This window comes from Choristoneura fumiferana, chromosome 16, assembly GCF_025370935.1.
Source record: "Choristoneura fumiferana chromosome 16, NRCan_CFum_1, whole genome shotgun sequence".
NCBI lineage: Eukaryota > Metazoa > Arthropoda > Insecta > Lepidoptera > Tortricidae > Choristoneura > Choristoneura fumiferana.
This window is the reverse complement of record NC_133487.1, coordinates 11,033,403-11,050,645: the sequence shown is the minus strand read 5'-3', so window position 1 is coordinate 11,050,645 and position 17,243 is coordinate 11,033,403. Positions and strand designations below refer to the sequence as shown.

At 37.2% G+C, this 17,243-nt stretch overlaps 3 protein-coding genes across 5 annotated transcripts; 1 reads left to right on the top strand and 2 right to left on the bottom strand.

Moving 5' to 3' along the window:
- Positions 1-7: 7 nt before the first annotated feature.
- Positions 8-1,472, bottom strand: PSMG1 (Proteasome assembly chaperone 1). Its single transcript, XM_074099341.1, has 3 exons — positions 1,250-1,472; positions 728-1,146; positions 8-187 (listed from the first exon to the last, which is right to left on the bottom strand). Exons 1-3 carry the CDS (start codon positions 1,330-1,332, stop codon positions 15-17), a joined length of 675 nt encoding a protein of 224 aa, XP_073955442.1. The 5' UTR covers positions 1,333-1,472; the 3' UTR covers positions 8-14.
- A 709-nt stretch (positions 1,473-2,181) lies between these two features.
- On the top strand, positions 2,182-6,396 carry Cul5 (cullin 5). The gene is made up of 4 exons (XM_074099639.1): positions 2,182-2,285; positions 2,370-2,931; positions 3,658-5,288; positions 6,207-6,396. The coding sequence occupies exons 1-4, from the start codon at positions 2,277-2,279 to the stop codon at positions 6,342-6,344; spliced, it is 2,340 nt and encodes a 779-aa protein (XP_073955740.1). The 5' UTR covers positions 2,182-2,276; the 3' UTR covers positions 6,345-6,396.
- On the bottom strand, positions 6,385-17,193 carry LOC141436640 (eukaryotic translation initiation factor 2 subunit 3-like). Of its 3 annotated transcripts, XM_074099643.1 has the most exons (9): positions 16,924-17,170; positions 16,371-16,545; positions 12,733-12,969; positions 12,145-12,362; positions 11,311-11,496; positions 10,469-10,651; positions 7,972-8,109; positions 6,971-7,119; positions 6,385-6,575 (listed from the first exon to the last, which is right to left on the bottom strand). In XM_074099643.1, exons 1-9 carry the CDS (start codon positions 16,984-16,986, stop codon positions 6,515-6,517), a joined length of 1,410 nt encoding a protein of 469 aa, XP_073955744.1. In that variant the 5' UTR covers positions 16,987-17,170; the 3' UTR covers positions 6,385-6,514. The 3 variants fall into 3 exon arrangements, with proteins under 3 accessions (XP_073955744.1, XP_073955743.1, XP_073955741.1); XM_074099642.1 differs by lacking the exons at positions 6,385-6,575; positions 6,971-7,119; positions 7,972-8,109; ... (2 more) ...; positions 12,145-12,362; positions 12,733-12,969 and adding an exon at positions 14,284-16,033 and having other exon boundaries at positions 16,924-17,029; positions 17,106-17,193; XM_074099640.1 differs by lacking the exons at positions 6,385-6,575; positions 6,971-7,119; positions 7,972-8,109; ... (2 more) ...; positions 12,145-12,362; positions 12,733-12,969 and adding an exon at positions 14,284-16,033 and having other exon boundaries at positions 16,924-17,186.
- Between the last annotated feature and the right edge of the window lie 50 nt (positions 17,194-17,243).

The window sequence follows — 17,243 nt, the reverse complement described above, 5'->3', positions numbered from 1 at the left end:
AAAATAATTGTTTTCTAAATGTATAAATTGGAATTTAATGCGCCACTGGGTTGTGAATTAACATTTTGGGATAGGTTAAATTTCTCAAAAAGTTCTTGAATCTTGTTTATCTGGTAGTCTCCAGGATGCTCAATGTAACACACTATTGCAGTGCCACTCAGGTTGATATGTTCTCTCCAACAAATTACTGCAAAGAAAAAGGGATTAAAATAGCAAACATGAACTTGAAGGTAGTCATCAAGTATCAAGCACTAAGTAACCCATTTATTGCCGAGCGCCAGGTTACGTACTATGCTGCGATGCTGGCGCTACTGCGGAGCAGACGCCCATCAGCGTCAGCGGCGTTACATGAGGGTCCACTAAGGCGCCGATGGGCTTCAACGGCACTGAATGGGTTAAAGTGTGACAAAGGTCTTATGAATGTTGCTCTTTGTATCTTTTGTTGGTCAAGTGGTTTTTAGTTTGTATTTTAAGATTAAAGCACTAATAACATTATAATAACAGAATTAATTTAATAATGCAAATGTTCATTAAGATATTTGTCACATTGTATGTGAAGTTCCCTTTACAAAATGAGGATAATCAGAAACACATTTAATGATAAGTATAAGGGAAATTTTAGAGTACTTTCAGGTGTGTGGGTGTTGTTCTGGATTCTAATAAGCTTGAACTTTGAAGAACACTAACTGTCTTATTTGTTTCTAGCATCAAAACATAAAAATAATACCTCCTGCTGATACTCCAGATATGATGTTTGGCTGTTCTAACTTAGGATATATAAATTCTGGTTTTGATGACAGCTTAGTTGTAGCAACTGTTCTGATTATGCAGTCTTGAGCCGGCGTCATGGTATGGTATTCAGGTAACGGTTTAGTTTGTACAGCTATCACTTCCTTGCTAATAAGTAGGTAGTCTTTTAGCAACTCAATTATTTTGCTGCTCTGAACTACATTGTAGTCTCTTATAGTGCAAATGTATCTGTTAAAAGTGTTTACTTTATACAATTGCATAGCAATCTCAGAAACCGAGTTCAAAAGTTCAAGATTATGGCTTTGGCTTTTAATATAGTCCGACATATATTTCCCTTCAAATATTGTAATACATTCCACTTCCTGTGGGACTTCAATCTTCTTTATCCATTTTAATCTGCAATAAAACATAAAATACAAAATTACTTACTATCTTAAAATACCGTCAAGTATTCGTCAAGTCATAATGAACGAAAACAAGAAGTTTTAACTTTACTTACTTCACAAGATCATGTCTGGAATCATCCCAGTCTTCCCAAAGATTACGACTAACGGGTTCTACTATTTCTCCAAATGTGCTCATTATTATGATAAATCTTGATATTAAAATTAAAGCAGCTTTTACAAAAATAATTGGTGTTGAGTGAAACTTGAAAGAAATGAGTCGCTGAAATATCGTTTTTGATTTTGACGTTTACTTTTTTTTTAATTCAGTGTGTTGGACTTGGATAAGAGCGCGGCCACATGCAAGTCGCTCGACGCTCGTTTCCAGCAAAGAGTATATAATCACTGCGTTCCAGTGTCAAATTTGGTCACGTGAGAAATTGTGATAAAGCTGAAAATTTTAAGTTTTATCGCTGGAAAAAAAACTTCGATTTCAGCACACATTTTTTTTTCTTTCACTTCAATTTCTTTTATTTGTACTACTGCCACGACTGCTACTAAATGAGATAAAGGATCAGCTTAGACCAAGATCATTCCTGCAAGCAGCTATCTTGACGCTGCTGCTCAATGCGGCGACTTGACGCTACTTTGTTGAGTCGCGGGAAATAAAAATCACATTTAAAATGGGGCCACTTGACACAGATTTATCGCTGCAAACGAGCGATGAGCGCCAGCACGTGGCCGCACCTTAATTGAGTTGTAGTGGTGAAATTACTGGCACTTGAGAGTTGAGGTATCCCATCTTAGGCCTCTAGGTTGGCAACGCATCTGCAATACCCCTGGTGTTGCAGATGTTTATGGGCGGTGGTGATCTCTTACCATCAGGAGACCCACTTGCTCGTTTGCCATCCAGTCGAATAAAAAAATGATCATTTACTTATATGAAATTAAAATTTGACTTTTATTTGAATGGCTGTGTTTCTTTTGTCCTTCTGGAGGGTTACATTAAAAAAAAAAAAAAAAGTGTCTGTTTGTGTAGTAATACGAACCTTTGCCCATGAAATTCACGGTCATTTTTCTTCGATTAAAAAAAATGAACCATCTCTCGTTAGGAAAATAAAGAAGTTTTAATTAAAAATAATCATGTTAAAGGTGAGTTATGTACATCCAACTTGTTCTTATGAAATAGATTTATCAAGTGTATCAATAATCCATGTAAATTTCCACATTTTGTAGGATAAAGGGCAAGTCACCTTCGAGGATAAATGGATTACTATGCGTCCTACAGTTTTGAAGCTATTAAAACAGGAACCGGTGACCCAGTCTGAATGGCAAGACCTTTTCGGGGCTGTTCACGCGGTTTGCTTGTGGGATGATAGAGGGCCATACAAGTTAAGAGATGCATTACAACAAGACATAATGATGTACATCAAGCAAGCTCAAGCGCGGGTGCTAGCTCAGAGGGAAGATCAAGCGCTTTTGAAGGCTTACATAGCAGAATGGGGCAAGTTTTTTACGCAGTGCAACTATCTACCCACTCCATTTAGGCAACTGGAGAATACAATCAATAACATGAGTAAAATGTCAACTTCCAACACATCAAATTCACAGAAAAAAAATAACAACAATAACAATGAGGACAGCCTTGTGAGAAAGTTGATGCTTGATTCATGGAATCAGAGCATTTTTGTAGACATTAAACAGCGGTTGCAGGATTCTGCAATGAAGCTAGTCCAAGCTGAAAGGAATGGTGAATCTTTTGACTCGCAGCTAGTTATAGGAGTAAGAGAATCTTATGGTAAGTACAGTATACTCAATTTTCTATTGATATTGCAACTATTTATATACCATGTTATTTTTGATTTCTGATAACTTTAAGGGGTCAATCTACAGGTCAAATGAAGCTAAATTCTCTAAGACCGTGGCATAACCCTTACTGTTAATTATTAGCAGTGAAACAGGGTAATGGTCCAATTTATGATGTTTTTCAAAGTCCATAACTAATCCATTTTTAATTCACACATATTTAGCAAAAGAACATGTAGATTTTTTTGATGTGTCCCTTGTACCACTGAAGCTATTATATTTATGGAAAAATATTTTTATTCTGGAAAAAAAAATGTTTCTTTTTTCAATTTTACAAATGAATAAGCCGTCTGCCATTAACAGAAATATAAAAAAACATGGTTTATTGGTTTATGCATCAGTTATGTACTAGTCGCAAAGGTTAACCCCCTTATTCATAAACGACAATCAAACCTATTTTAGTTAAAATGCTGCTAAAATTCGTTTGTCCTTATCTGTCACTTCGACATTTGTATTTGTTAGAAAGGGACAAAGCATTTGTTAGTTAACATAGGCTTGTTAAGTTTTATGAATAAGGGGGTAATTATATGGGACAGATAAACTGTGAGCCTGCAAGGAACACATAATTTGCTATGGATTATTTATTTCATTTCTAAATATAATGAATACTTAATTGGATAACTTGCACCTAAAGAATGTAATTTGTTTTTACTTCCAGTTAACTTGTGCTCAAATTCTGTTGACAAACTACAAATATATAGAGACAACTTTGAAGCTGCCTACATGCAGGCAACTGAAGAGTTTTATAAGTTGAAAGCAAGTGAGCATTTATCAGCAAATGGGGTGCAATATTACATGAAATATGCTGACCAGAGACTGAAAGAGGAAGAATCTCGGGCTCACAGGTACTTAGAGCCAGGCAGCGGCAGTGTTGCTGCTCTCACACAATGCTGTGAGAGAGTACTGATAGGAGAACACCTGCCCACTCTGTTAGCAGAGAGTGCTCCTCTCATCAAAGCTGGGGAAATGGATAAACTACAGCTCATGTTCCGCCTCCTTGACAGAGTGCCAGAAGGTGTGACACCAATACTGAGAGATCTGGAAGCACACATTGTTTCTGCTGGTTTGGCTGATATGGTTGCCTCTGCTGATATTATAACCACCGATTCAGAGAAATATGTAGAGCGATTATTAGATTTATTTAAGAAATTCAGTTCCTTAGCAAAGGATGCTTTTATGGATGATCCAAGGTTCTTAACTGCCAGGGATAAGGCATATAAATGTGTTGTAAATGATACTACAGTTTTTAAATTGGAACTACCATCTTCTGCTCTTCTCCGTGGAACAAAGGGGACTGCTCCAGAGAGCAAGTGTCCTGAACTGCTTGCTAATTATTGTGACATGTTGTTAAGAAAAACTCCATTAAGTAAACGCTTAACTACTGAGCAAATAGAGTCTAGGCTCAAAGATGTTTTGTTAGTGTTGAAATACATTGAAAATAAGGATGTCTTCATGCGGTATCATAAAGCTCATTTAACTAGAAGATTAATATTAGATTCTAGTGCTGATTCTGAAAAGGAGGAGGATATGGTGGAGTGGCTGAGAGAGGTTGGCATGCCTGCCGACTATGTCAATAAACTGGCGCGCATGTTCCAAGACATCAAGGTTAGTGAAGACCTCAATACACAATTCAGAGCAGAAACTACGCGTCATGATGCTATCAACATTAAAATACTTAATGCAGGCGCTTGGGCTCGCGGGTCCGAGCGAGTCACGGTTAGCCTTCCCTTAGAACTGGAGGATTACATACCAGAAGTGGAAGACTTTTATAAGAAAAAACATTCCGGCCGCAAACTGCAGTGGTACCACCATATGAGCAATGGAACTATAACATTTGCAAATTCCGTCGGTAGATTCGACCTTGACGTAACTACTTTCCAAATGGCTGTCTTGTTCGCATGGAATCAAAGGCCGATGGAAAAAATCAGTTACGAAAATTTACGTCTTGCCACTGAGCTTCCTGATCCAGAGCTGAGGAGAACTCTATGGTCTTTAGTGGCTTTCCCGAAACTAAAACGGCAGTTGTTGTGTTATAGCCAAGCAGTACAAAATCCGAAAGATTTTACAGAGAATACAACATTTTGGGTTAATCAGGAATTTGCTCTCATTAAAACTGGGAAACCACAGAGGCGCGGTAAAATCAATTTGATCGGCCGTCTGCAACTAAGTACTGAACGATCTCAGTTGGAAGATAACCACTCTATTGTACAGCTACGTATCCTGAGAACGCAAGAAGCTATAATCAAGATTTTGAAAATGAGGAAACGTATCACTAACACTGCCCTCCAGGTATAATAATTTCTTATTTACAAATAATTCACGCTAAGTTCTTGGCATTCTCTTTATTATCGACCATTGTAAAATAATACTATCATTAGCTCTATTCTCTGCTGCACATTTTCTAATTGTACATTACTCGTCCCACAATAACTTTTTTGCCCTTTCTCAGAATAAAAATGTTAATCAGAAAACTATCCAATATCCTAAATTATGGAAATTCTTTAATCAAAGGTAATAATAGAGAGTTATAAAAGTCTAATAAAAATTTACAAAATTAGTTCAGTAGCTATCTCTCACCCACAAATACAAACAAATCACTGTTTTATTTTGTTATGATAATGGGTGCGTGTTCAAATTCCATTGTAATCCGAAAATCGTTTTCATCACACTTGCTCGTAAACAGTGTCGTAACATGCAGGCTACCTTGGTTGCAACCCCCCCCCCCCCCAAATAAAACCCTCGACCTTAATGTGCTTGTCAAGAAACCCGTGGTCGGTAAATGAGTCATTGCCCGTACTAATTTTCTTGTCATGAAGCCCAAGGTCGGTAAATGAGTGTGATACTGCATGGCGTGCTGCAGCGCCTGCAAGAGCGCGGCGCGCGCACGTCGCGCGCATGGTCTGGCTGGGGTAGGGCGGCGCGGAGGCTGGCGCTGCCAAGAGCGTAGTCAGCGGTATCGGCAATTTTTGAAAAATATTAGTTTTTCTTTTACAAATATACAATTTTACTCGCAAATGTGATGAAAAACATTGTATGTCGCACGGGCGATAATAGAATTACGAACATCGACTAATTGAAGCCCTCAGTCTTCGACTTCGGGCTTCTAATAGACACTCGTTCGTAATTCCTTGTTTACCGCCCTTAAGACACAATGTACTATTTCGTTTTAAATAAAAATCTCTTTTAACCCTGTTATTATTGTTGCAGAGTGAACTGGTCGAAATATTGAAAAACATGTTTTTGCCGTCAAAAAAAATGATAAAGGAGCAATTAGAATGGCTCATCGAACACAAATACATGCGACGAGACGACGAAGATATCAACACTTTTATATATATGGCCTAAAATCACCACAAAATGTAAACATAAAATGAAATAAACTTAATGAACTGTACAATATCTACCTTTTATTTGTATAGCTTGCTTCAATAATAATAGTGGTTTGTCATATATTTTTTATTAAATATAATGATAGTATAATATAAAAAGTTTAACTCGGCAATACAGTAAATTCATTATTTTGGCTTGACTGGTTCAATTGTCTCGCCTCCTTGAATTTGACCCCATCCAATTAACCTGTAAAACAAAAAAACATTTTCAGTTTATGTCAAAAAAAGAAACATGAAAGAAACAAAAGTCAATCAGGCGTCTCAGCTGTCTAACTTTACATCTAGTTTATACGTAGAGGTTATATCTCGATTATATCAAAGCTGGGCTATTAAGCCCAGATACCGGCTCTAAGACTGGGACTAGTAATAATGATTACTAGTCCCAGTCCAAGAGCCGGTATCTACTTGTACACATTAGGTGTTTAAAAATAAATGTTTCTTGTATGACGCGCGTTTTGATCCTTGAAAATAATGGTTATATTCTAATGTATTCTGTGTCAGCTTTAAGCCTTACGTGGACAGGCTACTTCAACAATTTTGATATTATTTTTATTAGATCGTCGTTCCAAATATTTGTCTTACCGCCAGTGGTTTTCGACTCTCCTGCTGAGAGCTACTTTCTCGCCGATTTCGGTGCAAACTGGGTTGGTAAGGGTGATTTTCGCCAAATCGGCCTTGGTTGCGATGACGCGACCGCCGGTACTCAGGGATCCGATGTTTACTAGCAGAACCTAAAACGTAACACATTTATATCGTCATCAAGTATGTGACTATACACCGTGTTTTTTCTTGATTTCCGTTAACTTCGACAGAAGGCTCAGTTCATTGACGTGACACAATCGCATAAGAGAGACAAAAAAGAACACACTTTTTATAAACCTTCTTTTGCTAAATATGTATAAATAAAAAATATTTTAAAGTAAGAATGTGTACACTGTTCAACTGCGCATAATTAATTATCTTCATTTTCGATTATGTATCTTTAAAACAGTAACAGTTAATGGGGTAGTGTCTAGGAGATATTAAATTCATCTGAAGTAATCTGAACTGTAGAGGTTCCCTTAAAATTTACGGAAATCAGAAATAACTCATTTTAACACAGAATTTAGTAGTTTAAGATAGACCCTGAATTTAGTGCACACATTAATTTATTGCTCCAACACCTAGAGGCATTAACGTTAATAGATATTTTATGATTTTCTAGTCTCAAATTGATCATATAAGTAATTAAATGGCTTTATCACCTACGTAGGGTGAATGACCATTAATTTAATAGATTGACAGCATTTTCCACCTCAGGGGGGCTACCACGAAATTTGAAAATCTAAGTCCGTATCTTACCGCCTCTCTCACTCGTAATAAATATTAGCGTCAGCGGAGATACGTAGTACGAGTTTTGCACTTTGTAGTATAGGACCAGACCACAATACATCTTCATTTAACATCAGGCGTAATTATAGTCAAGCGCAAGCCTGTTACAACCAATGCATGCTCCAAGACTAAGTTTCCGTAGATATTTATAAAAAAAATATGTTACACATGGACAGCAGTAGCATTATATTTGAAACAGGATGAAATTATACCTCATTTCTGGTCAGCTTCTGAACTTTAGCTGCCTTCTTGTCTCCTTCCGTGCGCACGCCGAGCAAGCGCTTGAGCAGATAGTAGGATACTTCGAGCTTCACGAATATACCGGGCAACGCGCCCACTGCTCCCAGCACCTAAGTAAAGGAGGCATTTGTAAGTATAGCTGAACTAAACACACGCTTCTCGGGTGCTAAAGTAGAGTAGTTTAGAACACTTAACACTTTAACTAACTGTTCTTGAAAAGTATGTTGCTGATATATTTTTGATAGTAACAGAAATAAACTAGAAACAATGCAGCCTTACCCGGCTCTAGAGTTACATTTTACGCTGTGGGACGGGAGCAAGCTGAAAATCAGCGCTGCAAGTTTCTTTTGCTCGCAGCTTATGCTGAGCCTGAGCCCATTGCCACCTACTTACATGGAATTTTTTTTTTACTGTGTAACTTAGTCTTTTTTTCTGTGGCAATAAATGATTTTATTATTATTTATTATACCATATAATAAACTGTTCAGAGCACATTAAGAAAATTTATTAAACAATAAGCAATGGACGGTCAACATGGTGGTATTGCTACAGAGAGCTTCCTGATCACGATTCATATTCAAATTCAATTCAAAATATTTATTGCATGGTCATGAGTTATAACATGGATGTTAAATAAGTATATATTTAGTTAAAAGTACACTATGTCCTGCCTTGGGTAGACGTGCAATAGTCTATTTAATACATTAACAGATTAATGCCTATTAATTCATTCAATAACATTCCCGAATTAGAAAATACCAAAATAATGTCAAACAAGAACATAATATAACATAACAAATAATAATCACCAATTAATATTCAATCTAATAAATTAATAACAATTCAATCAATAATAACAATTCTGAACCAATAAACAATATCAAGAGTAATGTCAAATGTACCAAAATAATAATAATTAATTTTAACATTATCACAACCTCAAATATAATTATTACCATTCATTATACAATTGTTGCCATTATACTAATATATATTACAGAGTTTTATGAACATATACTATCTTAAATCTATACTACTCAAAAGAAAATACGGGCCACATGAATAAAATATAATTCTTTATGACATACCTTGTCTAAAATTGGTTTTATTAATACAACATAACACAGTACAAATACTTTTCATTAAATTAAATGTATTCAATTAAAAACGAAAACATATTTTTGATTTCATTTTACCGGTAAAATTCTAGTGGCCCTTATATTCTTTTGAGTAGTATATTATCTATTGTTTCATATGAAACGACTGGAACTAAGTATAAAACTGGAACTAATAACAAATAAATCGATTTCAACTTTTTTTTTGGTTCCGTAACAAAAAAAGAAAACCGGCCAAGAGCGTGTCGGACACGCGTAAACCAGGGTTCCGTAGCCGTTACGAAAAAATCAAGTAATATTTCTCTAGGGAGGAAAAATTGTTTTTTTTTCTTAAATAAAAGGGGAAACGAGCATTGCGGGTTACCATGGACACCTGCCAACACCAGGAGTAACACTGGTGCGCCACCGGCCCTTTGAGACTGATAGGCTCGTTTTTAGGGTTCCAGAGCCAAAATGGCAAAAACGGAACCCTTATAGTTTCGCCATGTCTGTCTGTCTGTCCGTCCGTCCGCGGCTTTGCTCAGGGACAATCAATGCTACAAAGCTGTACTTTTGCACGGATATATATGTTAACTATGCTGACAAAATGGTACAATAAAAAATAAAAATAAAAAAAATATGGTACCTATGTACTATGGTAGTGGGGGCGATTGTTTTTTCTCATCCAACCCTATAGTGTGGGGTATCGTTGGATAGGTCTTTTAAAACCATTAGGGGTTTGGTCGAGACTGCTTTTCGCAAAGTACGTTTGGCAATTGTTTCATTAATCGCAAATTTTCATTGCGCAAACTCCCTAAAATCTAAATATTGGGTGGAAAAATTTAAAAAAAGTCAGGATGGTATATCAAACTTAAGGAAAACTATAGGCTAAGTTTGCTTGAAATTATTAAAAGTTTAAATATTTAGCAGTTTCAAGATAAAATATACCTAAACAGTTGGGTAATAAAAGTACGCATCTACAATAAATCTGTAAGGTACTTAACATCCAGCGTTACTATCGCGAAACATAGTAAATGGTCTAAACCGGCGGGCGGAAAAATTTGAAACGGATTCCTTTGCTATATCAAAATTTCAAAAAAACATACACACGGCTCAGTTTGTTTGAGAATCCGCCAGTAGTTTTTTAGTAAATAGTCATTTTAAGGGATATAAATTATTATTATTATTATTATTAATACGAAATCCTTAGAAAAATATTAAATATTATTTTCGTAATGGCTACGGAACCCTATTTTGGGCGTGTCCGACACGCTCTTGGCCGGTTTTTTAAAGATCCCTAAGTTGTACCGTTCCAGAAATGCTGTCCCAGGAATCTAGTTCCATATTTTTGGCCTGGTAATAAAAGTGTCGTAACCTGTCCGACGAGGCGGTCGGCGCGGCAGAGCGTGGGCTCGATCTTGGTGCCGACGCCGATGAGCCCGCCGGGCACGGCGTACTGCAGCTCGTTCTGCTCCGTGTACAGAGATACGATGCGCGAGAAGATCGGCTGGCACGTCAGCTTGCCGTCCGCATCTTTGCTCACGAGCCCCGGCCGCACCTGGGCACAAACGAGTATTATTAAGTATTAGTCCTGCTTGTGTGTGTGTGTGTTAGTTACTCCTTCACGCTAAAACGCATGAACGCATTTAGAAGAAATTTGGTACTTTTTATCTCGATATTCCCACGGGATAGGGATATAATCTTGAAAATTCTACCACTGGGTTTAGTCTTGAAATTTTGGACAGTTTTTCTCAAAACACAACCTCAATGAAGACCACGATATAAATTTTGGGAATTCCCAGGGGAATTTTGTAAAATCCCAGAATTTCAATTGTACCTACCAGATTGATCGAATAGTTTACGCGTGCGAAGCAGCGGGTAAACTCTAGTATAATATAATATTATAGTCTCGTGCGGCCTAAATGTGCAATATAATGTACACAATAAGCTTAGTGATAATTCTTCGCCCTGCCCTCTGGGCCAAAATAAGTTGATGTTTTACTAAGCCGTTCAATGGCGTGTGTGAAGTTTCCGAGAAGAGAAGATCTGAGAAGAGCAGGTGGACACGTGTGTATAGACTAGCACATTCGCGACCAGTCGCAATCAGTAGCAGCGTTTTCCGGCTTTGCAGCGAAAACGGCCTACGAACAGACAATCCGACTGTCGGATTCTTGTACCTACACTGAATGTGCTAAAGGTGATAATGACGATAGTTACCTCGATTTCCATACCAACGGTGAGCACGCCTTGGAGGATAGAGCCGCCGGCGACTCCGCCGCGAAGGTCGTCGACCTCGCAGCCGGGCTTGTTCACGTCGAACGACCGAATGACGATCATTCGCGGCGGCGAAGTGAAGTCGCGCAGCGGCACTGGGATTTTCTTTGTGACATATTCGCACAATACCTGTAGGTGACAGGGGTAATAAAGTGGAAGTGAAAATGATCTTGTTGGTGATGGTGTAAATCCACTTATCTGCCATAAGTAACATCACGTATCTGCACTGAGTGCAGTTTTATAGGGGATGGTTTTAACTTCATATCTGTTTTATTTTAACGAATTTGGAGTACGAATTTGAGATTGGTAAAATTTTTCAGACGCGCAGAATTATATCCAAAGCTATTTAGTGTAGGTAGGTACAGCTAAAGAAGAGTCTTAAATTCCGACGCCCAAGTAGGTAACGACCTGAGGCCTTATTGTCTAACACGCGGGCTCAGGTCATCGCTTTCAACATCTTACACCGTTAGACAGAAATAAATAATGAATGCGATAGGAGGCGTCCGCGCGATACACAATACGGCCTCTGGTCTTAGGGAACCGTACATTGATAATTTTTTAGCCTTGTGGTTAGAGAACCTTGGACAGCTGGAGGTCTTGGGTTCGACCTCCAGTCAGGGTAGATATTTTAACAACAATACAAATAGTTTTTCTCAAGTCCTTCGTTTATCCGTTGCCCAGTACCCATTATCCTCTGAAACTTCAAGCTTTGCTTAGTTTGGAACTAGTGCAATTGGTATTAAAGTAATTGTCGATGATGAATGATATTTGAGTTACCTCAATATTGTATTTCAACTGAGCGGAGATGGGTATGATAGGCGCGCCCTCGGCGACGGTTCCCTGGACGAACTTGACGATCTGTTCGTGTTGCTCCTTGGCCTGCCCTTCCTTCACCAAATCGATTTTGTTTTGCAGGATGAGGATGTGCTTCAGTTTCATAATTTCTATGGCAGCCAAGTGTTCACTAGTTTGGGGTTGAGGGCAGGATTCATTACCTGGGGAAATTGTGAATAAAATTATTACTTGTTATAGTAGCCCGAACCTCACTGCTAACTGTGTGTTTTCGTTTAAGAAGTGTTTTTAATAGAAACATAAGTCACTGAATTTTATAACTGTGTTCCTTTTTGATGGAATAAACCATTAATATTAAATAAAAAACAAGTAAGTCTTGTTTTTTATTTAAGCACATCATTCGTTTGTCGACGGAGACACCTGGCGCCATCTAAATAAATTCTTGGTTAATCCGTTGCTCTGGGACTCAACCGAACTAACGCTCTGAAGTCTCATTTATTCATAATGTTCATTCATTAACTTAAGCCGTGTACAATTTTTGGAAACTTTCTGAACTGCTAATAATACACTTACCAGCGATGAGCAGCAACGCGGCGTCCATAACCGCGGCACCGTTGAGCATGGTTGCCATGAGGATGTCGTGCCCAGGACAGTCGACGAAGCTGACATGGCGCACCAACTGGAACCGGCCGGTGCAGTTGGTGCGGAGGCACGGGAAGTTGTCATCCTTGGACGACCCGCCGGATATGAAGCTGGTGGGCCGCGGACACTTGGGGTTGTCGCATTTGTAGATTTTCGCGTTGGCGTAACCTATGAGTGAACGTGTGGATTTAGAGCAGGGAATGGTTTACTTCCGACTTGCCTATCAAGGTGGTTTTGCGTATGGGGTTTATCTAAGTATGTTTTGCTTATTTTGATACTTGAATAATAATTATTCGAGGCATGGTTGATTTGGGGGAGAATTAAGAACTTTGTAAAAATAATGCTATTGTTTAAGTAATTAAAACATTATGCGTAAATGGAGCATGGGAGGGAGATATGGGGGTATAAAAGTTTTGCTTACTTTTGCTGACAAGGGGAGGAAGTGCGACTTTTTGATTTACATGGGTGTATAATACTGAAACGGCTCATATATATGCTAGAATGTTTGAGCGAGAAAATAGCCCTAAGAATTTACCTAATGGTCTATTTATTTTGAACATGAAACAACCGTGAGACTCATTCATATTAAATAATATTGTAACGGATAACTCACGTCTTAAATCGAGTTTAGCTCGACATCTTTGATGTGTTGCGGCAGCTGCCGAGTCGCGTGCTCCTGTGAAGAAGGGCTACAAAATAGCCCGAAACATGTCGAGCTAATCTAAATTTAAGACGTGAGTTATCCGTTACAATATCATTTAATATGGTATATTTATCTTTGTCAGATTCAAGCTTCTTGACATTCTCTTACTCTCTTGGTGAATAATGAAAACCTTTGATCGGAGTACAACGAGGATGTCTTGGTGCACAATCCAGGCACACAGTCATTTCATTTAATCTTTTTTTGGCAAGGTTTATGTCACTTTGATACCAGCGATAAAAGCAAGCATGCATGGAATTATTGTTATTTAGATAGATGTCCACTACATACTATGACTGTATGTAATTTGTGACATACAAAGTTATTGCTAGGTAGGCTTGTGCGGACTAGAGTTCACTTTTAAGTCCAAGTTAACTGTTAACTCTGAGCTGTGTTTAATATTATTAATAGGCATACATATGTCTATTACTGTAGTAAATTAATGTGAGAAGAATTCAAAATGATGAGCAAAAAACAATATTATTTTATTTGTTATAGATTTATTATTGTATACTAATACTATCAACTGTTAAAATATATTTTAACATTTTGTTCTAAGTTTTACCTTACCTATCACTAAATATAGAACATAATAAACCTCAACATTGAACTCCCAAATAAAATTGCTTTCTAAAAATATACCTAAATATACTTTAAGTTTCTTAAAAGCAAGTATGAGCTACCCATACACTTTTTTTAAATATCAAATGTAACAGAAAAATGTCCAAGACTATAAAAGGTATCAACTATTTAAACAAGTTTATAGTTTCCAAAAGTCAAAATATTTTTCAGATATAGTTTTTTTTTAAATCAGAATTTTATTGTAAATCCATAACACATTGTAAAGGCATGTCAATAAAGGCACTTTATACATAAATTCAAGGAGATTCAGTACATTTCGTATTCAAAATAGCATGCAATTGAGTAAACATGATTGATGCCTGTGAGTTAACATAATCAATATTCTAGTAAAAATCTGATTATTTTAAAACAAGTATTTTCGGCATTTCATGCTGCCACACTTGCATTCTGTTCTGTTGCGTAATATATTCATATTTTGCTGTTGCATTTCAAATCTGGATTTAATAGGTGAAGCAGGAGACGCGGCTGTACTAGCTTCCGCCCCATTAGGGATATCCAAGTCATCTTCTTCTAATACTTCTTTCTTAATTGTTTCACTATTGTCCTCATCATTTGATTTTTGTAAATAATCAAAAGATATCTCCTCACCAGCCTCAATATCACGTGTAGCAAACAATGCTAGCATAGGCAGGTTTGGGTCGAGACAGTCCGCCCACACAGCCCAAACACCAAGGTTTGGGTCACAAGAATGATTAATGAAATGAGACACATTACCATGATGTGCTGCATCTACTACATATGGGTTTTCAACAGAATTGAAATCAAGATCAAACAAATATGTTAATCCATTTGCATCATACTCTCTTCCTCGTTTCTCAGCTTCTTCAAATGTAATAACTTCCCCTACATACTGGCAAAGGAACTGGCCTTGTCTCATTTTTTGCTCTGCTCTGACCCCCCACCCACAGCCATTGGATGTCCTATAAATGCACAACTTTACATTTCTGCCTCCCTGGACCACTCTGTTGCTACACTCTGAGGAGCATTTACAAGCTTTATTGCATTCATAAATGGGTGTCCCAGGTGCCACTCTTAACCTTTTGTTGGTAGTGTAAGCAAACAAGCCGGCCTGCATGCCACAGCATGATTTGGAACGACAGTTGCATGCAGCACACTCACACCCTATTGGAGGATCATCAGGAATTGTGACACAAGCTCCAGGTATAGACTGATTTATGTATGTGAAGTTTTCTGGTGGGCCAGCCAAGTCAACTTCATTTTCAACAATCAGTCTTTTGGATTTATCAACTTGATTCAAATGATCCTCCCAATTTCTTAAAGCCATCAGTTGCCTGCACCTCTTTCTGCTAAACACATAAAGTTGCAATATATTCCTAGCATCTTGAACTAGGTCTGTGGCAAATTTTTCTTCTTTTTCAGATAAATTAATCATTGACAATAGTTTGAGTATTAGTGCTTCTTTGAGCTTGTAAATTTTGGTCTCATCTACTTCATCCATTCGAGTAATTAAATTATCTTCACTGAGCAAGTCTCCAAATGAAATTTCTTCTTTTAATCGATCAATTGCTGTACAATGTTCCAGTTCCTTTTCAGTCAGAAATTTTTTTAAGAGTTCAGGACAGTTGTCTAAATTTTCAATTGGCTCCCAAGTATTTTCACTGTCATCCCAGCCTTTCCATTTTATATGGAAGAATTCTTTGCCTTTTTCGAATTTGAAGTCTAGGATATCTTCAATAATGTAGGTATCTTCATCTTCATCTCTCACCTTGCCTTTCTTCTGTTTCTTGGGTAGAGGCATGTTCTGTGTTTCCTCAGGATCCACTGACAGGTTTCTTTTCCTGGATCTCCTCAACTTTTCCACAAACACATTTTCATCTCTTTCATTGGCTCTTTCGCGAAACAATCTCAAAACTGAGTCCGACAGGCGCTCTGCAACATACCATGTGAATAAGTTAAACTTAGTAAATGGCTAAATAAACTTCAATGTATTAATTTCAAGAGTTATAAGATCACATTTACTTCTTTTTTAATCCTATTCACATGGTACATTACAAAAACTACTGCATTTATTTGTGAGACTAGAAATATTTACATTGGTATTATAATGAAATTAAAATCATTTAACATAAACAGCCAAGTATTTATCTGAAAATGAATGCTAGAAAAAAGAAGCAATGCTGTTTTGCAATTGTAAATTAAGAATGTAGATTGTGGTAAATAGTAGACAATTTAAAATGTGTTAAAATAAATGATTAATGTCACATACCTAATTTGATGGTAATATTTCTTTCCAATTCATTCTTAAATCTGACAGTCTGCACCCCAGAGATTGCCTTCACAACTGTTGACTTTCCATGGGCTACATGGCCGATAGTACCAATATTGATAGTGGCCTGCCTTGATATTACTTCAGGAGACAAAGCAGAGAGTTTTGTGATGTCCTAAAACGAAAATAATATTCTTCATTAAACGTCTGAAATCACTTCAATCAATGACACCTTTAGTAAAGAACAGACCAAAATGGTGAAATAGCTGCAGATTATAAAACAAGACTAGGTGTAACATTAAATATAAAAAACACATGATAAGTTGTGCTTAGGTCACTAATAGATATTTTAAGTCATAAGTTCTCTTTTGTACAGATTTAAATCGCATAGCAAAATTCTTTCATAGCCACTTAAAAATGTGCCAACTTGTGATGCAATTATTGGAGGCAATGGTTAAATCTAGCTCAATCTAGTTTTTGAATTGAAGTGATATGTGTAGCGTATTACTTTACAGTATAAATTTATAGTAATTAGTAATCATTTTAGACTTACCAGTTTGGTTAAGTCTTGCTGATGCAAGTTTGACTGGGCAGTCCGTCCTTCATTCGAAGCCATGTTTCAGCCGTAGCAAGGATGTTCTTCAGAGCTATATTGCCGTCTACAAACAATGTAAACAATCAGTACTTTTATTTGATTTCAAGCGATCCACTGACGGTAAATTAACTAATTTTCACCTCACAAAAACCGTAGATTTCGTGGCGGGATGGCGCGGGTGGCATGCATAGACCATTAGACATTTTTTTTCTTACTAAGTGACAAATACCATAAACACTTACTAATTCGTTTTTATTTCACATTTCAAGCGATTATTT

Bases quoted from the DNA above. Each gene is read 5' to 3' on its own strand.
- Cul5 (XM_074099639.1), top strand. The intron at 2,932-3,657 runs GTAAGTACAGTA...TTTTACTTCCAG, and splicing joins AGGAGTAAGAGAATCTTATG to TTAACTTGTGCTCAAATTCT. The intron at 5,289-6,206 runs GTATAATAATTT...TTATTGTTGCAG, and splicing joins TCACTAACACTGCCCTCCAG to AGTGAACTGGTCGAAATATT.
- LOC141436640 (XM_074099642.1), bottom strand. From the start codon at position 16,986: ATGGCTTCGAATGAAGGACGGACTGCCCAGTCAAACTTGCATCAGCAA. The intron at 16,546-16,923 runs GTAAGTCTAAAA...TTTTCGTTTTAG, and splicing joins AGCAAGACTTAACCAAACTG to GACATCACAAAACTCTCTGC. The intron at 16,034-16,370 runs GTATGTGACATT...GGTATGTTGCAG, and splicing joins AAATATTACCATCAAATTAG to AGCGCCTGTCGGACTCAGTT.
- PSMG1 (XM_074099341.1), bottom strand. From the start codon at position 1,332: ATGAGCACATTTGGAGAAATAGTAGAACCCGTTAGTCGTAATCTTTGG. The intron at 1,147-1,249 runs GTAAGTAAAGTT...GTTTTATTGCAG, and splicing joins TCCAGACATGATCTTGTGAA to ATTAAAATGGATAAAGAAGA. The intron at 188-727 runs GTATTATTTTTA...TTTTCTTTGCAG, and splicing joins ATCTGGAGTATCAGCAGGAG to TAATTTGTTGGAGAGAACAT.